This window comes from Quercus lobata, chromosome 1 (assembly GCF_001633185.2).
Source record: "Quercus lobata isolate SW786 chromosome 1, ValleyOak3.0 Primary Assembly, whole genome shotgun sequence".
NCBI classification, from domain to species: domain Eukaryota; kingdom Viridiplantae; phylum Streptophyta; class Magnoliopsida; order Fagales; family Fagaceae; genus Quercus; species Quercus lobata.
Window position 1 is genome coordinate 11,609,602 of NC_044904.1, and position 22,887 is coordinate 11,632,488.

Genomic DNA, 22,887 nt, shown 5'->3' on the forward strand with positions numbered 1-22,887 from the left:
AATCAAAGCTTAAAAATAAATTAATCTGAAACTTAATAGTACTTAATACTATTATACTACTACTTCATGCATGGATTAGCCACTGAGGAGTACTGAAGGATCAGTTGCATGACTGTTGGCGTCGAAACCCAAACCTGTCATTCCTCAAATCAAACTCCACGTGAAAATTCTGCATCTGAAAGTTCCCCAATATTATGGATGGACCACCCACCAACTCTCTCTCGCCGGCAACCCCATCCGTCACCACCGTCAAGCACACCACTCCGCCACTTCGCTTCTCATCTTCCCACGCCATTGCAAATATATTCTCCAACGGCAATGCCATCTCCGCCCCTCCCTTGAAGTGAAACCTCAGCTCTGGAAACGACACCGTTTTCATCTCCTTTGACACGTTGAAACATGGCCTTAACCCCGTCATTGCTTCCACTCCCACCGCCCTCACTTGCTTCTTCACCTGCTTTCTAAACTCCGCCGCTACCAGCTCGAACACTTCACGTGACATGAACGTGAAGGTGGTCCCAGAGTCCACGATGGTCCCACCGCTTCCATCAAGTTGCGGTGATAAATACCTATATCAAAAGAATAACGGGTTAATAATTAAATTTACTGTTTTTAATGGTTACAATGATCCTGAGTTAATTTAACAATTTAGTATCTATCAATTATCAACCTGTAGGGAACCTTGACGCGCTGCCCTCCGACGCTGATATGACGGAGAGCCACGTAGTAGTAAACAGAGAAGGCAGGTTTGTCAGCGAGTTTAGGATTCTTGACAAAGTCAGTGTAGCTTAACTTCAATCCCTGACTCTTTTTGGAGCTGTTGTCGAGAACTAGCGAGCTGTTTGCTGTGGTTTCGTCCAAATGGTGGGAGAGAAAGCAGAAAGAGAATTTACTAAGGCCCAATTGGCTTGGCAACGATAATAAGCCACGTCCAAATCCAACAATACCGGCGGGTTGGAAAGAAGAGAAGACAGAGCAACCGACAAGGAAGTCATGTACGGTCTTGTTAGGAAGGTTGAGGGTTTCGGAGAGAGCAATGCCGCCTGTGGAGCCTGAACCGTAGAGGATGAGATATGGAGGGCAGATCTGAGTGCAGTTATTGGAGCTTTGTTTGCAATCATTGCATTGAGTATTAGAGCGGTGAATCCAAGAGCATTTGGGGTTTAGACAGCCTAGGATCTTAGAGGAGGAGGAGAGCTTGGGAATGAATGGTAGTATTGGAGATCGGTGTGGGTTTGTGGTGGAGCTAGAGAAGGAGCAGTTGTCGCAGCGGTAGTGGTGGGTGCAAGGGAACCAAGTAAAGTCGCTGCCAGTGTCAAGAAGGAAAGGGAGGGTTTGAGAAGGATTGCCGAAGCTGAGAGAGATGGAATAGGCTCCATAGCTGTGGGAGAAGATTGGGGTTGTTGTGGTTGTGGTAGGTTGTGGATTTTTGAGGTGGTGGGCTCTGGTTAAGGAAGATGAGGCTAAGTAGTTGAGGTTTTGGTAGGGAAGGGGAAGTGGGTATTTGTGGAAATGTGAGATTGGTATGGTGGTGGAGGAGATTAAGGTTAAGAGAGAGAGTAGAGAGAGGAAGCAGAGCAGAGAACAAGAAGAAGAAGAAGCAGCCATGACTGTTTTGGGTATGTGCTTTTTGGCTTTTGAGAGAGAAATTCTAAAGCTGTTTGTTTGGGGATTATAATGGAATGGTACGTACTACGTAGAGTTATTAGTTACACCTATGGAGTGTGAGTGGTTAGGTTAGAGTGATAAATTTGTAGCTGTGAGGTTTTTAAGTGATTCAACTGTCCCTTTACAATTCGCAATGCATGTGTCTAAATCTAGATCTGGATTTCATGTGCAATATAGATAGGGTCAATCAATGTTGACAAGGGGAGGGCCCGAGTGCTTAGACATTTTAAGGTTTCTGATAGTTATACAAGCTACAACTTTCACTTTTCCAAGTTCCAAGTAAGTTGACAACAAGCACAAGCAGTTGTAACTTGTAAGGTTTAATTCATTTTTATTTATGTTCCTCATAAGTAAAGGGTGTTTTTTAACAATTTAGAGTGAATTTCAAGCTAAACTTTTTTTAAAAAAATTTCTCAGGGAATTTAATTTGAGCTTCAATGCTTTAACTGTTTAACATCACTTTTTCAATTGTTCTTAATAAATTTTTACAACAATTTCATATTAAATTCTAAGTGACAAATTGTTACTGGTTATAATATAACACGTCTAACATTAATATCATTTTTTCAACTACTAGTAAGATCTTGCTATTTATGATTTGTTGTGAATTTATCATGAAAATGTGTTAAACATAGTAGCATTACTCAATTTATCAAGTTATATTGTAAAATTTGTAGTAGTTTAATTTTAACATTTTCTTTTTTTTAATCATTAGCATTCATCATTAAATGAGTATATTAGATTCTCATAAACTATCAATAACTTAAATAGATAGTAAAATGATGCTAATTAATATTTGGAAAAAAAATCATTAGATACTCCTATAATACAATGACACATTAAATTTCAAACAACTAAATTTTCAATAAATTGTAAAAAATTAAGAGTTTTATAATGAAATTATGTTACAAAATTTAAAAGATCTTATTTAAAAATAAAAAAGAAGAAACTAGAGACGTTTTTTACAGCAATTGTAAAATTTATTATAATAAAAAAAAATAAATTGCATCCGTAGCATTATTGAAAAAGAAGAAAAAAAAAGCACCTATAATTTTCTTCTTCATTTATTATTGGTGCGACTGGCACAGACCATAAATTGTTTGTGGGTAAGAGAGAGAGAGAGGGAGGATGTACTTAGAAATTAGAATCTTAGATTAGGCACATGGATAGCCTTTTTTTTCTTTTTCTTTTTTGATAATGGGCACATGGATAGCCTGTACTCATGAAATGTCACTTTTTAATGGAGGCTACAAAGTTTTTTATTTTTTTTATTAATAAATATTCTATCTTCTTCTTGATTAAAGTTAAAATTTTCAAGACTTGGCTCGTTAAATAAAATAGGCTGATTACCCAAAAAAAGATGTCCAGAAACAATGATATAGTCTCTATAAAAATAAAAATAAAACCTAACCCTTAAAAGGGCAATCATATATCTTTTAAAATGTTAAAGTAAGAGCAATGTTATGGCCACTTAACTAAGTAATCTTGCATGTTTAACAAAATCCAATAGACAAAATATCACAAAAATTAGGAATGGATTGCAAATATCTTTATATATATATATATATATATATATAAAATAAAAATTTTACTCTAAGCTAAATTAAGTGTATATATATAATAAATTCATTCCTGGAGACTATAACTCTAGCCATTGTACCCCTATCATACAGGAACTTAAACTATCACTCAAGTTGAAATATCCACACTAGGATTGAGTAGTCAACACTTTATGGTGTGTTTTGAATAGAGAATTTTAGCTAAGTTTGGTGCATAATAGAATTTAAATTTGTATCAATTAAAATTATCTATTTGGTCAATAAAGAAATTTAGACATGAGTTGAGAGCTTAAAATACTTTTACAAATTTTACATATTGAACTATTTCCAAAACTTCCCCAATCTTCAAAAACAGAAACAAAATCAGTAAAATGGATCTAGTCTCATGCTCCACCCAATCTCCAATAACTTAAGCTTATCAAACCACCATAGCAGATATGTTTCAATCCAACTCAGCTTGCAAATCATCTCCATCCTCTCCCAACTTTCCAAACTCATAATCAAACAATCTACAGCGATTTCACATTTACATTGCCATGGCCCATGCTAGGTTCACCTTTGCCATCTTTAGTCGCCATCTATTGTCCTTCCCAAGGAAAATTGTCTTATTATTCTCTAGTGTCATCGAGTCTAACATCTCCATAATGAGATTGTACACACTCCTACGATAACAAGAAGTATCAAATCATCATCAATCATATTGAGCACGAGTGCATCATTAGCGGTTGTGTTATATTTTATAGGATTTTAAATAATGGGAAGTAATTAGTTCCACATTTTATAATTTTTTGTAGATTTAAAACAATTTATTCATCCAAACCCATTGTTAATGTCACTCAAAATTCCAAATCACTCTAGGTCAGTGCAATTTTCATGATCAAATTAAAAACAAAATAATATGCATAAAAAGGAGGAAAAAAGTTTAGTTGCATTTTTGTAGTGTGTTTTGTGCAATGATATACTTGAAAATGAATCAAGTTGTTTATGAACAACTTGAGCTTTATTTGGGAAAAAACTTGTTTATATTTGTTTATTTAGCAAGCAAGTCAAAGTTAAGCTCAAGTTTAGGCTTGATTATCGAGTGAGTCAAGTTTAAAAATAATAATCTATTCGTGAACAAGTTCGCGAGGGCTCAACTTAACTGTATATAATATTATATTTTTATACGTATACTTATCCAAAAATATATTTATATAGATTTGAATTTGAATTGTACAAGTTTATAAATAGTTTCAAACAATATTAAATTATTATTTGTAATTTATTGATAATATAAATAGTCAATTCATAATAAAAAACCAAAGATTTGTGAAGGAGTAAAACATTTAAGTTATGATTTTACTATATATAGAAAAATAATAAATTTATCAAGTAGCTAGTAAACATGTTCATGCTTACTCGACAAAAAAAATGAACCAAATAAAATAAAATGAATAAGCTTGAACTTTTATTACTTTAAACCTTTCATTCTTTTCTTTATGATTATATTTTCAAAATTAATATTTTAAATGGTTAAGTGATGGGCAAGCGTCCCAAACCAATAAAAGAAACAGGAATGAACTTTGTATCAGATCCACACTTCTAAGTTCTAACATCGAAGTCTTAGCATAAATTTATTACGATTGTTGTTCCACCTATTCAAAGGAGTATTGCTTGTTACTCCCTCGAGTTCAGGGGAAAGCAACAATGCATGTTTAGATTATGAATTGCTTAGTCTACTTAGTAGCCATATGCAATACAATGAATTAAAAATAGGTTAGTGAGAATAAAAATGACAGAATAAAAGCAACCATGGGATATGAAATACACACAGAGAAGCATTGCTTTTATGTTAAGAAAAGTTAATCAATACTCTAAGAACATTAGTTTAGTAAATATTTTAAAAAAAATTTAATGGAAAAAAAAATAGTTAATTGTTTTGAAATTTGTTATATTTTCAATAAAAATAATGTTAAAACTTTTCTAAAATAGTTTATTAACAACTGTTCTAAGAACACCGGTTAACATGACCCTTTATATTATAACCAATATATAATAGCACAAAAAATAAACAAAACTTTGAACAAAAACAGATCAGGATTAAAGTTAGCTTTAAAAATCAACTTTAAAAAGGCATCAACTTTCAGTTTTTAGCTTCACTTTTAAAAAAACAAATATTTTTCTATATAATTTTATTCATTTTCTAAATCAATATATATGTTTCACAAGTGTGTAGAAGCCCATATTCGTGGTCAGGAATCAGGATACAGACCGCAGGAAAGTCCAGCCCACGAGAGATAAATGCAACGGCGCCCTAATAAAGTGGCGCCTAGTAGTGAGGTTGGAAAGTGCTGAGTGCTGACTACTGGCTAGTGCTTTCTGGTTGGTGGGACGGTACATTTGTCCATTGCTATTTCCAATTACGCGCCAAATACTCGCCACTTAATTTTCCTTAACAATAGGCGGGCATCGCCGATTCGAACGAAGTTGGAATCACATCCACCTAATTTTTATTATTATTATTATTTTCTTTTTGATGGACCTAATTTTATTTTTGTCGTCAACCAAGTGCTTATTATTCTCCACATCTCCTCGAGAGCTCAAATAACTCGCACTCATACCTATCTGCACCCTAATCACTTGGCTAAACTAGTATTTTTTCTAATGCCAAAGCCAGCGATTGATATTCTTTAGTCTTTAGTCATTTTTAGCTTGGTCAGGCATGACTTTTTTTTTTTTTTCTCTTTTTTAAAAAAAAAAAAAACTAAATCTTAGATTTTGATTCCAATGAGTTTATTTAGTAAACTTTATAGTTGTTAAATAAATGATTTGGATTTGAAATTCTTTTACACCAAAATCAATTGGTATTTTAATCCAATGATAAAGAACAATTATTATGAAGTGGACACCATTAATTCAAATCATATAATGTCTATTAAAAAAAAATACATATATATACACACATAAGTTTAATACAAGCTGGTTGCTCAAAAAAAAAAAAAAGTTTAATACAAGCTATTTTAATTTATCAACTTAAATTTATATTACTATTAAACAATTTCATAAGTTAATGAAACTTAGATTTTTTTTTTTTCATTTTTTTTTTATAAACATGATATGATTTGAATTGATGACGTTTGCTTCATAATGATTGTCTTTTATGATTAGATCAAATTACCAATTGCTCTTCATAAGAATCTAAGGCCATATATATATAAAAAAAAGAGACCCCTAACATATAATATATTAATTCTATTCGTCTTATAGTTATAGTATAACTATAAATAATTTGTAGTCAAAAAGTAATTCTCTTACTTAGAATTAACAATAATAATAAAAAAAGACATCTTCAATTGGCCTATAAAATGCTTTATTTATCTGTCTTGCAATGTAAAATTTTTAATTAAGCCCAAAATTTTGACAAATTGAAATTATTTGTAAAATATTATACTCTTTTCAAATATTCATCATTTTATTATTACATTTTATTTTATTTACAGTAGTTTTAGATTGTACAAATTTTCAATCCCCCACATATTTTACTCTTCCTTTTTTTCTCTATCAAAATTAAAGTTAGAATAATAGTTTTTTTTTTTTAACAAATTCATTACTGAAATTCATTATTCAATAATTGAAGTTCAACATTGCCAAGAGAGACATTAAACATCTAAAATATGATATTTATTATAATACCGATTGTTTCAATACTTTCGAATTAAGAGTTTAAAAATATGCTTTTATCAATATATGAAAATAGTCCAATCAATGTATTAAATTATATAAAAATGTTGAATTATATTAATAATACATTTTACATTTGTGTCTAGCTCTAAAATCTGTTAAGTTGGCGTAGACTAGGTCCTATTTTTGCAGACCGTGAATTCAAGAAAGGTTTGAAAATAATCTATTTGTAGTTGAATTGAGATATTTAATAGAAATGACACTATTTAGAATATACTATTGTTCAAAATTTTTTATTTTATATTTAAGGTACTCTACACATATCAAAAAACTTCATAACAATGTGGCCATATTTTGCATGAAATACATTTAAAATGCCAATATCAATGTTAATATTTCATGATTTTGGCATGATGATCATATCAGTATTAGTATAAAGAAACCAATTTTATAGAGACTAGAATTGTTAAAAAAAAAACACAATTATTAAATTAATGACTTTGCAAAGAAGTGTTGAATGAGTACTCCTGTTAGGATATTGGAAGAAACTAATGATTATTTTATAAAATATCTTATTTTAATTATTGTTGTAGGCTAGTTTGGTATTTGAATACAAGTTATTTTAATTTATCAACTTAAACATATATTCTCTAAAACAAAACATAAAAATATATTACTATTAAACAATTTCATACGTTGCACGATCAATTAGTTTTTTTTATTTTTTATTTTTTTATCTTAATAAAAAAGTTTGATATATAAAATTGAATTAATAATCTTGATTTAATTCAAAATTAATATTTGATGGTTGGCTTTACTAACAATTTAATATAAATTATACCAATCAAGTTACACCCAATCTAATTAAATGTTAATATTATATCATTTAATAGTTTTTTTTTAATTAATATCTTAAAAAATCATGATTGAATTCCATTTTTATTCCTAATAAAATATATGCATCAAATATCGTAAATGATATTTATAAGTAGAAAAGAGTACAAAAATACAATAAATTCAACCGTTTAAATAATTATTTTTAGCATGATTATACTGATCAAATTTCGTAGGTGATATTTATCGTTAGTGATATTTATAAGCAGAAAAGAGTATAAAAATACAATAAATTCAACCGTTTAAATAATTATTTTTGGCATAATTATTGCCTATAGGGTAGGAGTGCCCAAAATCGAAATAAGAAACGACCACATTGCCCCACCGAAGCGGTTAAGACATAGACATGAAATGGTTTTTTTTTTGCCTTTCTTTAATATTGAATTAAATAAGGAAATATGCGGTAATAAAAATAAAAAAAAAAGAAAGGAAAAAAACAAAAATAGTATTATAGTGCGTGAAATTTTTATAAGTGCTTCCCTCCACATCTATATCCGAACTAAATTCCCTCCTTGTTTCTGTCCTTTGTTTCCCTCGTTTTCTGCTCTCTTTTCTCTCTCCCGCTTTTTTATTTTCTTTCATTCCAAACACCTTCTCTCTCAGATCCCTACCCACTCTTCCTCTCCTTTCCCTCCAATTCCTTTCATTTTCGCTTTCCCTCTCAATTCCCTCCAACTCTCCACAACTCACGAGCTAATTGCTCTTTTTTCCTCTTTCTTACAAAACCCTCAAACCCCATAGCCCCGACTCGGCTCGATCGATCTTCAACCGGGCTCTCGATGTCGGGTCTGCAAGCTCCGAACCGGTCGTCGCAGCCACAGATGGGTCAGATCATGCAGCAGCCGCTGAGGAGGCAGCTTCCGTTCTCGTCTTTGAAGCCGCCGTTCGCTGCTCCAGCTGACTATCACCGCTTCTCTGATCCTCGCCGCGGTGGTGCTGCCGATCACGATGTTGAGGCCGAGGCCATCGTCGTTAAGCCTCTCGTGAGTTTTTCCCGGTTGTATTAAAAAGATGGAATTTTTATATAAAAAAATTTGTAGTGTATTTTTTAGTAGTTTGTGAATGGAGAAGAGAATTATGTTAGGATCTGGTTGTTTTGTGAATGAGATGAGTTATTGAGGTTCTGATTTGTTGAAATTAGTGATTTGAAAATTCTGAGTTAGTCATTGGTGTTGGGAATTGTCGAATTTGTGGAACAAAAATTGGTACTTTGACTTACTGGTATGGGCTTTTGTTCTTTACATTTATGAATTTCAGCTTGAGGTGATAGTTTTTGTGTTATTTTAAGAGTTCAAGGACTAGGTGAATTAGTAAAAATGGAGTCTTTTTAGGTGGGCATTTGTTTAATTGTGTGGTTGACCATGTGTATTTCATCATTCATCATTGTTGTGTTTCTTAAACTTTCTTGTTACTTGTACAACATGAAACTATGATTCTGATTGTGATCAATGACGCATTAGTTGCCAAATGCTCTTTGTGTCTCGAAGATGTTTGAGTCTTGCATGAGAGAATGGATTTATTTTGACTAACACTTATTTACTGATCTGTTTGTGTTGCTATTTATGCATGACTGCCTGCTTTTTTTTTTACTAACAAGTTTCTCATTCAAATTATAGTCTTCTTTGGTGCTTGTTGGGGTAGCAATGAGTTGAGGTTTTTGGTTGAATTTCAGCTATGGACTATTGCGTGTTAGAGCATCTCCTTATGTTGCTTTCTTATATGTGGACTATAGCGAAGAGTAAAATTTTAACATCAGATAATTTGAATTAAAAGGGGAATCATTATTAGGGATTGGTTTAGTATGTGTAAGTCAAAGAGTGCTGGTAATCCAACTTAAGTCCCAGCTTGTGGGAACTCAATTCGAGTGGGAACATGCTACTTCGCCCTCGCCTGCTTTAGATTCAGATCTTTTAGTCTTGTTGGAGTGTTGGACAGCTTGCATCTTGTTTGATTTCATTTGTATTTTGTTCTCTCTTTTAGGGTGTCTTTCTGTGTACTTCCAGTGTACTTGGGCTTGACCCAAATTTATCAACTTTTTTTTTTCTTATAATTTCTTTTGAGAGAGGTATCTTTGGCTTCTCAATGTAGCCACACAATGCACATCCTTGCATCATGGCTGATAAAATTAGATTGAATATCCATTTGCAAAGTAATTTTAACGAGTAGACACATTGAGTTTAGTATAGAAATTTTAATTGCACGGAGTTTGAAATGTCTGAATGCTGAACACATTTGCTAGAATACCTTCCCATTGAGAAATATTTTAGATTTACATCTTTATGTAGCCATAGAATTTTTATCCTTGTACCATGGTTTCTATGGGTGTAGGTCTTTGAACATCTGTATTGATGATACAGATGTTTGGGGTGTCCCTCTCGATGTCCAAATCTATAATGTGAGTTAATTACATGGTTCTGGAAGGGACTGAAAGATCTTCTACTGTATCATTTTACATTGATACTTTTACAAATTCAAAGTACTGATGCTAAATGCTGATTATTGTGTGATTGTCATTGTAGCCATTTTAATGTTTAGAAAACATATCATTGGTTGTGCTGGAAATGGATGTAATGGGTGCTTCCAGTTTTGAGACTTGTTTGATTGACATATACCAATCAAATTCAATGCAATAGGCTTGTTAGTTGTGACACCAAAAGCTAGGCCAAACAAAGAAGTTTTTGTCTGCAACATTGTTGTGTCTGAGATGGGTTTGTAAGTTAGTGCAAAGCATTGATTAGAGGAAAGAAGAATTTTCTGTCACCCCTAGAGAAATCATCCTGCAATACATGAGAATCATCCTTTAAACATCTTATACTTTATTTTAGAGATGAGTGCCTATTGATAAAATTACAGCCAGAGCTCTCACATAAAAGGGCTTTTTATTGGGTCTTACATATTCAAGTATGTGGGCCACACACCTCCAAAGTTCCCTCAATATCAATACCCCTATTATTTAAAAGCCCATTCAAGACCCAATCTTATTGCAACTCATTTTATTATAAAAATGGTCTCAACCAAATAAATTACAGAAATATATCTTACATCTTCTAAAGGACATCAATGTAATCTGTTATTACCCTCTTTATTAAAAAAAACTTATTGATGTATTCCTTGAAAGCCTATTTAAAAGGCTCTAATAAACATAGAAGGCATAATTTTGAGTAATACAATTTTATGTTGGAAATTTTCAATTGTTGGGTTCTGATTTCTAAGTTTTTCTACTTGGTGCTGATTCTTTAGTTTTTCTGCTTGGTGGTGATTCCTAAGTTTTTCTGCTTGGAGCTCATTCCAAGCAAACCCTTAGTGTTTATTCTTAGGGCATATCTATGTTTTTGGCCTATAAACTAATTATGCGAGGTTAATTTCATGTTTTTTTCCTCACACCTGACTCTTGCATTTAGCATGCAAAATGCTGTTGCTTCTTGCCTCACTTGAAATGTTCTTTCCCCACACCTTAGGTGGATGTATCATGCAGTTTGAGGCCCTGAAGGATTGACGCTTATGGAATCTGACATATTACAGTTTTGGTTGTGGTCTCATGGGCTATATGTCATAGGGTAGAATCTATTGCGTTGATTCTCATTCTCATTGGAGTTCTTGGGTTTGGAATGAGCAAATAAGAGGTCCCACTATAATTCCAGTGTGTTGTCTGATAAGTGTGAGAGTTGATTGTTGAATGACACATTTATTTTTACAGAGTTCAAGATGCTTGGTTGGTTGGGTTCCCTTTTCTGCATGAAGTATTAGAGGTCATTCTATGTGGAAACACTATACTTGTGTCTGTTAACTAATCATGCAATGTTTATCCCATTTCCTTGTTTCCATTATTTTATTATATAAGTTACTTATCAACATAATTATTTTACTATGAGTTTGCTAGTTAGAAAATTAAGATATTTAAGGAGATTTCCATTGAGCAATCTTAGAAGTTTAATACATTTTTAATCTTTAATGTATGTTTATAATCTAGAATGATGAGATTCTTACAACACAATGATCTTTCTGTTGACAAACATGGCTATCTTCATTGTTGCTACTTTTGTTTTGGGTTTCATTTTTGAGATATCTTACCCTTTTAAATGATGTTTTTAGTGAATCTCCTCATTTGATAGGTTAAGAAATGGCTAATTTCTTTCTAGTTGTATAGTCCAACCTCTTGAAAATTAGGCTGGTTGTGAATTTGTTGATTTTTGCCACCCAGCATGTATGTTTTATGAGCATTCTTTTATCTTGAATGGAGCGTAGAATTCTTGCTTTCAATTGAATTGTGATGAAATATATTTGCCCATGTTTCTAATTGTGTTTTGGAAAAACCAAATGGTTTTTTATCAGCAATTAAAGCGGAAGAGTGAGACAGCAGATTATGAAGCTGACTCTAGTGATAGAACAACTGTTCCAGGATTCACTGAAGTAATTAATAGTTCCCTACAGACACCTGTATCAGTAAAAGGGGGAAAGGCAAACAAAACATCAAGGCTTACGAAGTGCAATAAGTCTGGACCTCAAACTCCAGTTTCAAATGTTGGTGAGTACTAAAACTTATTGAGCGTCCTTCCCATATTTATATTTCTGCACATTGAATGTTAAGTAGGACCAGAAGGTGCTAGTAAGAATTCTCTCAATTAGCATAAACTATTCTGTTTCTTTCTGTCTCCATTGGTCCTAGCAGAGAGCATTAGATACATTCACTGAATAACTTTCTGTAAAATTTGGCAGGTTCTCCTTCTGGCAATAATCTCACTCCAGCTGGTCCTTGTCGTTATGATAGCTCTCTTGGTAACAGAATATCTACTTATTCCTTTGTTGATTATGTTATATTTTATTTTACATTATTTTTAAACTAAGCATGGTTAACATTGTTATAGGCTCTGTTTGTGGAACAGAGCAGTGCATGTTTAAGAGTGACAACAAAGTCTTATGATTCTCATTCAGGTCTCTTGACAAAGAAGTTCATCAATTTGATCAAACATGCTGAAGATGGTATTCTTGATCTAAATAAGGCTGCCGAAACTTTAGAGGTGACTATTTTTCTCTCTGGTTCAACACATCAATTGTTGTAAAGTTCTATTAGTGGAAGATTTCTGCTACAGGTTCAAAAGAGGAGGATATATGATATAACAAATGTCCTGGAAGGAATTGGTCTCATAGAGAAGAAGCTCAAAAACAGAATTCAGTGGAAGTATGGAAAATTTCCCAACTTTTTAAAATTTTATATTTGTTATTTTAAATTTTGAGAGTGTATTCTCTACTGCACATGAAGAGTTACTCAATTTGATTGATTGTTTGATTAGGGGACTTGATGTCTCAAGGCCAGGAGAGGTTGATGAAAACTATTCCAGTTTACAGGTATGCAAAATAGAGAAATTGTTTCTTGCCTTGCAAGCATTACAGTTGCTCAGGCTCTGCATGACTCTTTGAAGAGTATGTGTGTGCATGAGGGTTCTTAATCTTCTTGTTTTTTATTTGATTTTATTGTTTCTTTTGAAAGTATGAATTTCCAACTCTTCTTGGTTGATTTGATATAGTGAAGCTACTGTGATCTATATGAATATAAACTAAAAAATGCCTTGTATGCCAATCATTTGGAATTGGCACGCCACACCTAGTGCCATAACCCATTGAAAAAAAAAAAAATAAAAAAAATTATTGGCCACGGTGTTTGCATGCACCAGTTCAATCCACATTCTTTCCAGAATATTGTCCTTGTGGCAACTTTAGTATGAATCCTGAAAATGAGTGGAAAGGTGAAGTTGGCCTTCAGTGTTGAATAAGGCTTTTGACTTGAGTTTAGTATCTCTGCATCACCATGTATATAACATTGAGATGATGATCAAATACAGTTTGTCTACCATGTGCATAAATAATGAACTAATGATTGCATATTTTTGAAGGTGAAGATATCTTTACTTATATTTAAAAAGGCCTTATTATCTTTCTTTTAATCTGTAGGCAGAAGTTGAAAACCTTTCCATTCAAGAGCACAGATTAGATGATCAAATAAGGTTATGTAGCTATGCTTTCTTAATTATGATCTGTTTTATTTTATTAATAACTTATTACTATTATTTTTTTTGCTTCCATCGGTGTGCTGAGGCTTCTCATCTATTGCAGAGAAATGCAAGAACAATTGAGGGACCTGAGTGAAAATGAGAACAATCAAAAGTAATTTTTTTCTCCTTTACCTCCACCAAAAATCCATTCACTTTTGTGATGTAATTTCACTTTTTTGGGTCCCTAATTGGCAATCATTTTAACTGTCATGCTTATCTAACCTTTGCGCTGTGTTAGGTGGCTTTTTGTCACTGAAGAAGACATCAAGGGCTTACCCTGCTTCCAGGTATGTTTTTTACTAATGTTATTGTATATTCTTGTTGTTTGGTCACCTTGTGTTTTCCTAAAATAAGCTGTTATCTAAATATATATAGTAATTGCTTCTACCAGAATGAAACATTAATTGCAATTAAAGCTCCTCATGGCACCACTCTGGAAGTCCCGGATCCTGATGAGGTAATTGAAGAGCAGAGAAGATTGACTCAAGAAGTTCATTTTGTGTTTTTACTTGCAAAATTCTCAATGCAACTTTTTTCTAATTTGTACCAGGCTGTTGACTATCCCCAAAGGAGGTACAGGGTAGTCCTAAGAAGCACAATGGGTCCAATAGATGTTTACCTTGTCAGGTATTTTTCCTTATACTTTGTTACAAGGCCGTTGCATTTTCTTTAGTCATTACTGTCTTCCTTGCACTCCCAATCCTAGTGGAAGTAGTGATAATTAAATATTTGAGAATTCATATAATCTGACACTTTTTCTCTCCATTTCTTACCATCCATCATTCTAGTCAATTTGAAGAGAAATTTGAGGAGATTGAGGCACCTTCAGACTTCCTGCCTAGTTCAGGGCTTAATGAGAACTCATCAACGGCAGTGGTCACTGAGGAGAGCAGAGGAAAGGAGATTGAAATGCAGGGACAAGATGCTGAGACACTCTGCTCAGATCTTAATGCCTCTCAGGACTTTGTGAGTGGAATTATGAAGATTGTTCCATCAGATGTTGATGTAAGTCTGGTTCTTGATTTCTATGGGTATAATAGCTTTTTGGAAGATACAATCTGCTATAAACATTTTTTATTGGTTCTCTGGACCTCCAAAAAATGATTGAGCAGAAGCAACAAGTTCTGATTTCTCAAATACCTATTTAGAATAAGATGAAATTAAATTACTGAAGAATGGATTGGTTTCTGATTACTAAGTGCCTTCTTTTTGGTTGATTCTGCTTGCTGAAATATGTTATAATAATAACTTCATAATTCACAAAATCCAGATTCCACTACCAAATTGTTGTTTAAGTCATGTTGAGTTTGTTTTTATCTCCGATAAAGAAAGGAATATTTACAATATATATATATATATTTTCAGAGTGATGCAGATTACTGGCTTTTATCAGATGCTGATGTTAGCATCACAGATATGTGGAGAACAGAACGTATCCTCCCAACCAGATGCTCACCCCTCCCCATTTTTGTTTTTGTTTTTTATTTTTGTCATTTGCCCTGTCTTAATATCTTGACAGTAAGTACTGAATTCCTTGATTCTTGACGATAGCGGGGGTAGAATGGAACGACTTGAGTACACTTCATGAAGATTATGCCATGGCTAATATTGGCATACCACAGCCCCAGACTCCACCATCGAATGCAACTGAAGGGCCTCCTGCTAACTCTACCAGAAGTTGAGACCTTGGAAAGTGTATGTTGATGAATCAAATTGTGGATACAAGGACTTTAATGTGATGAGAACCTATGATGTCCAACCATTCTCATTTGTCTAAAACCCTGGAGGTTGGAATGAAGGTCCCCAGGAGATGCCTGCAGGAGGTTCCCAGAAAAAGTGCAAGGAACTATTGGATGGAAGATGGAGGTAGCAGGTTCATTGTACAGTTAAGTAACGTATTTGATCTGTCATTTTGTAGTTAATAAAAAAAAGAAGAGAAAAGATAGTACCATTACTTGTTGGGTACACCCTTGTATATTATTACAATTCTTGGCTTTACTGTATTGACTAGCTTGACCTCTAGGTTGACTTGGCAAGTAATGAAGAGATGTATTTCATATGATTAGAAGTCAAGAAGAATAAAGGAAAAAAGGGATCAATCATCCGGTTTGCTACTTTCATTTTTAAGTATATGATGACTTCTAATCATTTTTGGTAATGAAATGGCCATAATATATGCTATTATGCTGCCTGATTTGTGCATGGAGTTTTTCATCAGTGGGCTGTGGCAGTGAACATCTGGAAGTGAAAGAAACATTTGGGGGCTGGAGCGGGACTGATAAGATTGTTACTGCTCTCTATGCATAACATATTACTTGTTGTCCTCGTAATGGAACTTGGCATGTTAATGAATAATGATTCCTCAACTGCTCATATTCGGAGGCATTTTGAGCACGAGTCAATAGTCATTACCTGCTTATTAGGACTGCCAAAAAATTTAAAAGGGGATTTTTGCAAATGATAATAAATGCGACTGAATTTGATTTTCAAGAGTCAGCCATTTCATGTAAATTTTTTGAAGAGTAGCATCCCATGAAGATCTAACCTCTGAGAGTCGTGCTCTGGTGGTGCCAACATATAATAACGGTCAGTTTACTGCCTTCGGTATTGTACTTTTGTAAGCTTGTTCATGTGATAATTTGTTCATGTGATCCTTAAGATGCCACAAATTGGCTATTGGTTGTTTCACATAATTGTTTTCTAAAGTTATAAACTCGTGTTTCAAACCTTTGGTAATTTTTGGGATTTGCATTGTTTTGGAATTGGAGTGCCAAGTAAAACAATAAAGAGTTATTAGTAAGGATAATCTCATCATGAGGTTCTGAGCTGGACTCTCTCTTTGGTTGTTAAGGAGGAAGAGAAAAATTCATACAACTTATTCAACAGCAATGGACTTAAACTAGTGAAAATTCATTTGCATTATAATCTTGGCTACAGTAAGTTACATGTGAAACATAGCTTGTGAGCTGGGAAGCACCAAAAGAGGCTAATTCTGTTTTTCAACTTTCTTTCCTATCCACCTAGCAACAATGGGAGTCAGAGCAACTGTTGGAGGAAATCTTATTGGAGATGCGGCCTTGTGTGCGGCATATGCCAAGGCAAAGGTACCAACTTTCTCCCCGGTCGCATCAACTGAGATCCCCACCTGAAAGTATAATACATTCAAAAACCATATTTCGTGTAAAGTCATTTTGCAGTTCGTGGAAGTCTATATATTCTGCACTTACCTTTTGTAGCAAGGATTGGACATCAACGCCAGCGTTGATTAGTGAATAGCAGAGTGCGAAAGAAATCAAAGAGAGAACAATGGAGGTGGCCAAGTAGGCTCCTCCATACTTTGTTAGCAGTTCTTTGGCTTGATCACCCTTTGATTTTGTTTTCTCATCACCTTCCTTTTCTTCCTCTTTAGAGCTGAATATCTGCAGACATCACCACATTTTTAAAGACACTGTCGGTTTGGCAAAAACTTTTTTCTTCTAATTTATTTGCTTATGTTACAAGTTTTTAAAGTTTCACTTTTTCAATATAGTTAAACCAACTTTCAGTAAAATAAGCAAATAGACTGTCAACAAAAGAATTCACCCCTACTATTTCATTTCTAAATTTGTGTCTTATCTTCCTATATATAGGCCATCTTTGATTGCATTATCAAAAACAGAAACGAGTCATATAGATTATAGACTAGAGTTTCCCTGGCTTCAAATATCCCAAGATTATCAAACTTTTTTTGTGATCTTTTCTGGGACAGATGTGCCAATGGTTGGTAGAGGACCTTTTTCCATCAAATTTTTTACACACACACACACACACACACATATAAACATGTAAACTCTGAAAATAAACGCACAAGGACCCAAGTCAGCATGTTAGTATTAGGACTTAGGAGTGCTACTCTACCATTTACAATGGAGAATATGAGTAGAGTAGCCATATATAAGCCCAGTATTGAATGAAAATGGGAATTTTTTGAGCTCCACAAAGTAGAAACAAGCAAAAACGAAAAGACATATATGGAGAAGAGAAGAAATGGGTACCTTCCAGAGACCAGCTTCAAGGCCATACTTCTTTGTAATTTCTTCAGCTGAACCTGAAGATGAAGATGAAGATGAAGAAGGGGTTTTAATTTCCTCAGTTTTTTCTTTAAGAGCTCTGACTCTGAAGCGCTTGAAATTGGATTTGGAGGGTGGAATTGAAGCAAAATTTCGGATTCTGAGCTGCCCCTTATTGAAGAAAGAAGCAGAGGGTAGAGTAAGAGAAAGGGATAGCATGGCTGTTGCCATTGTTAGCCAACCAAAGGTTTTTATTTTTTTGGTTTTGTATTTTTAAGGTATTCAAACATTCCTTTTTTGATACCTGTAAGTTCAGAAAGAAAGAATAAATATCTTACAAAATTTCTGAGAGAGAGAAATTTATACGTGTCAGAACCAAGCAACGATGAAAGACAAGGTCGATAGTCCATATATAATAAGATGATGACATAAGGATAAGACGACAACAAAGAAATTAGTTCTTTATTACTTTACTGCCCCCACAATGTTCAGCTATTTTCAATTCAATTCTAAATAGTGACTGAAGTGGGCCTGAAGAGCAGTAAAGGGGTATTTTGGTCTTTTTGTAGGCCTTCCGACACCCTCAGGAAAGCTATGGTCATGGGCCTCAGCTTGGATATGAGTATACTTACCAAAATGGGCCTGGTCCTGGGCCGGATCCGTTAACCCTGTTCAAAACCGAAGGATTAAATTAAATATTACTATTTTTTTTTATTAAGAATTTTTAGGGCAGTGAAAAAATGGAACAACCCGGACTTGACATGTTATATCTCATGTCTGTGGTTTAAATTCCACATTTTTCTTATCCAATCTACCTTTAAAAAAAAAAAAAAAAAACCATTCTCTTTCTTTGATTCTCACTTCTTTCACTCTTCTCATTTTTTTTTTCTTTGTCTGATTCTAGCGAGGATTGATCTCTCTTTATCATCATTGTGGCTCATTTTCATACCTCTAGTCTAGGAATCTTGCTTAACATTTGTTGACTTATAGATCACTCAGCTCTCTTTATCAAGACCACCACTAAGATTAAATTTTTTTTTTTCATTCAAAGCAACCCTAATAGTAGAAAATAAAATCCACTTATTTGATATCATCTTGATAGAATAGTGGATATTGAAGGCTTTAGAGCTCTACTTTAAGTTTTCTAGAAAATATAATGTGATGGCCATATTGATTGAATATTAATTTGAATTAGTGGAGTGTGTGTAGATGTGTGTTAAGTCCTACATTGGATATAGATTACCTTGATGATAGTAAAGGTCACGGGATGAGCATGAGAACCATAACTAAAGGGAATTGGATTTTTTGATATCCCCTTGACCACTTGATTTGGGGGATTTTTTTTGTCAATTTTTTTTCCTTTCTAATTTTTTGTGTGATTAATAGTTTTTTGCCATGTGTCCCACTTTGTATGTCTATTTTTTTTTTCTCTTTTATTTTAATGTAATGGTTCATGTTAAATTTTTTTAATGTTAAAATTATTATCACTGAAGCATTCTTTTACATAAATTGGATAAAAATTAATGGGAGTAGATAGAGTATATAAAGTGAACATTTTTAATAATTTAGGAACAATTTTTTTTTTTTTTTTTAAGTTTTGAGAATTTCATTCAAATTTAGGGATGAAAATATTTTTAACCATGCCTTTTTTACCCTTTTTTTTGTGTTTTTAAACTTTCATAAATTTAATTTTTCATTTCTAAACTTTAAAAGGTTTGTTTTTTGTCCCTAAATTATAGAAAATGTGTTACTGTTATCATATTTCAATTTAGTAAGTTCATTTTTCATTCTCAAATTGTAGTAACAAGTTCTTTTTATTGTCCATATTTTCATCCCTAAACTATTAGAAAATTTTCTTCAAAAAGATTATGGACGAAATATGAATTTTTTAAAATTTAAAGACAAAAAGCAAAATTCATGCCAACTTTAAGGACAAAATGAATGTTTAAACCTTTTATTTTGACTCATACACCAACAAATAAAAAGAATCTAATAATCACCAATTAATTAGGCAACATAGGTCAGAACTAGGAATGTAAAATAAATGGGAAAATAGGGAAATTCTAATAATCAAGCCAACATAAATCAAGCTTGGGAATTTTAACGTTAAATTTAGAAGATTAAACTTAGAATGCCATGTTTATCACACATTTGTGTGGATGCACACACTCTACACAAGTGTCCACACAAATGTCTACACAAGTGTGTAACAAGTTTTCCCCAATCTAGAATTCCAAAAAGGTGAAAGAGGTTGTTCCTAATCCAATCAAATTCTAAATGGCGTGAAACAATATTGGTCACGTACTCCATCCTCAATAATGTAAACCAACCTAATCTATCTATTCTTCTTGGTTATCTTTTTGAGCAAAACTTTTAAAGTAACCGAAATTTAAACTCCTTGATAGTTGAGACTCTATCCACAACGAAGTATTTCAGATTTCAAAAGCCCTTTCAAAATTTTCCATTTCAAAACAATAAAAATAAAACAACCCCATTAGTCTCTTCCCACTCATACATCAAACCAAAAATGCCATGGATTCTCTCACTACTCAATCCGGAAAGTTTGCTTCCAGAAAACGGTTTCAAAGCAAAAGCTTTCCAAGGACAGTCCGCGAGGAGACAGCCTTTGCAGCTGCCAACAATTCAGAGCTTGCAAACTCTTCAAATTCGCCATCATATACTTCGCTGAAAGAATTGTTGCCTCCATCATCGGAGATCAGAAGGCGAAAAAGTATGTTATCAAGACGTTTTGGCATGCAATCTGCTCATGAGATTCCAATAAGTAATTTCATTGTTCAGAAGGCTGCCTGGGCTTACTTGCAGCCTTCACCACCAGTCTCAAGCTTCGTGGCCGGTAGTAAGTGCATTTTGTACCTTGTTTGGGATGAGTTCAAGCTTCCGGTGCATACTTGCCTTAACTTCATCAACAGGCATGTCATTAGGGCAATAACATCCGCGTTTGATAGGCTGTTGGGAGCTATTCATCATCTGGATCAGCATGCATAAGAATTAATGTTGCTTGAGGTTCAAGTAATAGTCGAGTTACAGTGACACTTTTTGTGGTGTCATTGTCTATCTATCAGAAGTGCTAGATTTTAATTAACAAGTTACCTGCAAAAGTGCTAGTGTGAGACGATCTTATTGATCCGTCCGGCTATCGTCTAGGCCTTTTAATGTATTTCATCTTTTTAATTTTAATAAAAATTTTGGTTTTGCAGTTAAATCTTGTTTGCACTGGCTACTAGATCTTCAATTGCGTAGCCTGTGGCTCATATTTTTTCTTTGAGGGAATGTTGTGAATTTTGGCTACTTAGCAATATAGTGAAAAATAAAGAGAAAATAGAGAAAAATCAACACTGAAATGATGTGATTTGGGTAGTGTGTTTACATCGACGAACTAAGAAACCCTAATTTAGGGACGGAGCCAGAACTTGAAGTTAGAGGGAACGGCTTTGTTATTGGTTGCGTGCAGCGACTCTAACCTCCAACTTTATTACTTAATAGCTAATTGTTTTTTATTTTTTTATTTGTGTTTTTTATTTCTTGTAGAAAAGTTTGTAGTTATAATAGTACTTTTAAAAGAATCAATGATATCGTTAAGGGGGGTAAAGTGTAATTTTATATAACAAAATTGCTAAAATTGATACCTATGTATATATTAATATTTTTTTTAAAAAAATTAGGGGAGCCATTGCCCCCTTGTCCAAGTCCCCCTCCGTTCCTGCCCTAATTTAGTATATTAAAAATTATCGAATATATATACCCTTACCATAGTCCACTAACTAGAGACCAATGTTATCAAAGTATGAGCTACCATTTCTCTAACAAGACAAGGAACAAACAAGATTTTGTGAAGAGAGCTAAAAGATAAGTTTGCAAACACCACCCTGGTGTGTGAAATGGGGAATATACGCATATAATAAGGGATTAGTCAAATTCAAATGTTCTAATAATCCTAAACACTTATATTAAGGGTTTGTTTGGATACTGTTTATTACTGAAAACTGAACGCTGAAAACATTGCAGCAAAATAATTTTTAAATGTGTGAATAGTATCGTGGGACCCAATTTTAATGAAAATTTTGCTGAATTAGACAACTTGTAGGTTCCATAAATAGTGCACAACATATATGTTTGTCCTGATCGAAGTGGATTAGTTCTTTTCTCATCTCCATCAATGTAGATTGTAGATTAGTAAAGGTCAGCAGTATATTACCCATGACTGTGTTTCAGGGTTAACCAAAAATAAAAAATAAAAAAATAATTGCGCTGTACTTTACTTCAACAGTGTTGTACATCCCTACAAATAAAAGAAAATCATGTAGCATTCCAAAATGGCAAACTGCAATAGTTAATGAACATGTCATATACACTGACTAATATTAGAGTTCACTATTTGATGGAAAATGTAAGCAAAAACATGGTATATCAAACTTCACTCAAAAGTCAAAAAAGAAAAAGAAAAATAATGCAAGCTATACTATTCATAACACACTATTTTTTATATATAAAAATAACATACTATTTTTATTTGAAATACATGTTTATATATTTTATATTACATAATGAGAGTGCATGTGAGACAATAAAAAAAATGTTTATTTTTTATATATTGAACGTGGAAGTTATATCCATAGTCATCTTTATTTGAAATAAGAGATTTATTTTATAATAACTAGTGTACGTGTAACCTCGTGTATATGCATGGTACATTTAAAAACAATTATAATTACGCCCGTATATATGATTTAAAATCTAATTGGATCTAGACTTTTTGGTTTTAACACCTAATAATTCATTTGCTACAAAAATTAAAAAATTAGATGGGACATAAGGTACAAAATAGAATTTCAATTAAAATTCAATTTAAAATCTAATTGAATTTAGACTCTTTAATTTTTATACCTAATAATTCACTTGACACACAAGTATAAAAATTAAAATTTAATTAAATTTTCTCTCAACATTGGCTATTAATATATATATATATATATATAGATTCACATT

At 33.0% G+C, this 22,887-nt stretch overlaps 3 protein-coding genes across 3 annotated transcripts; 1 reads left to right on the forward strand and 2 right to left on the reverse strand.

Moving 5' to 3' along the window:
• Positions 1-7: 7 nt before the first annotated feature.
• On the reverse strand, positions 8-1,692 carry LOC115978249 (probable aspartyl protease At4g16563). The gene is made up of 2 exons (XM_031100305.1): positions 671-1,692; positions 8-569 (listed from the first exon to the last, which is right to left on the reverse strand). Exons 1-2 carry the CDS (start codon positions 1,606-1,608, stop codon positions 101-103), a joined length of 1,407 nt encoding a protein of 468 aa, XP_030956165.1. The 5' UTR covers positions 1,609-1,692; the 3' UTR covers positions 8-100.
• Positions 1,693-8,303: 6,611 nt separating this feature from the next.
• LOC115978795 (transcription factor E2FB-like) lies at positions 8,304-15,951 on the forward strand. Its single transcript, XM_031100669.1, has 14 exons — positions 8,304-8,764; positions 12,114-12,306; positions 12,498-12,557; positions 12,714-12,799; positions 12,872-12,960; positions 13,073-13,127; positions 13,731-13,783; positions 13,893-13,943; positions 14,070-14,118; positions 14,223-14,288; positions 14,382-14,458; positions 14,620-14,836; positions 15,197-15,263; positions 15,383-15,951. The coding sequence occupies exons 1-14, from the start codon at positions 8,561-8,563 to the stop codon at positions 15,511-15,513; spliced, it is 1,398 nt and encodes a 465-aa protein (XP_030956529.1). The 5' UTR covers positions 8,304-8,560; the 3' UTR covers positions 15,514-15,951.
• Positions 15,952-16,696: 745 nt separating this feature from the next.
• LOC115978805 lies at positions 16,697-18,261 on the reverse strand. The gene is made up of 3 exons (XM_031100680.1): positions 17,866-18,261; positions 17,059-17,250; positions 16,697-16,976 (listed from the first exon to the last, which is right to left on the reverse strand). Exons 1-3 carry the CDS (start codon positions 18,109-18,111, stop codon positions 16,818-16,820), a joined length of 597 nt encoding a protein of 198 aa, XP_030956540.1. The 5' UTR covers positions 18,112-18,261; the 3' UTR covers positions 16,697-16,817.
• Between the last annotated feature and the right edge of the window lie 4,626 nt (positions 18,262-22,887).

Coding starts and splice junctions, on each gene's coding strand:
- LOC115978249 (XM_031100305.1), bottom strand. CDS start 1,608: ATGGCTGCTTCTTCTTCTTCTTGTTCTCTGCTCTGCTTCCTCTCTCTA. Junction 570..670: donor CGCGTCAAGGTTCCCTACAG/GTTGATAATTGA, acceptor CTTTTGATATAG/GTATTTATCACCGCAACTTG.
- LOC115978795 (XM_031100669.1), top strand. CDS start 8,561: ATGTCGGGTCTGCAAGCTCCGAACCGGTCGTCGCAGCCACAGATGGGT. Junction 12,800..12,871: donor AGGCTGCCGAAACTTTAGAG/GTGACTATTTTT, acceptor TTTCTGCTACAG/GTTCAAAAGAGGAGGATATA. Junction 14,837..15,196: donor TTGTTCCATCAGATGTTGAT/GTAAGTCTGGTT, acceptor ATATATTTTCAG/AGTGATGCAGATTACTGGCT.
- LOC115978805 (XM_031100680.1), bottom strand. CDS start 18,111: ATGGCAACAGCCATGCTATCCCTTTCTCTTACTCTACCCTCTGCTTCT. Junction 17,251..17,865: donor TTGAAGCTGGTCTCTGGAAG/GTACCCATTTCT, acceptor TGATGTCTGCAG/ATATTCAGCTCTAAAGAGGA. Junction 16,977..17,058: donor TCCAATCCTTGCTACAAAAG/GTAAGTGCAGAA, acceptor TTATACTTTCAG/GTGGGGATCTCAGTTGATGC.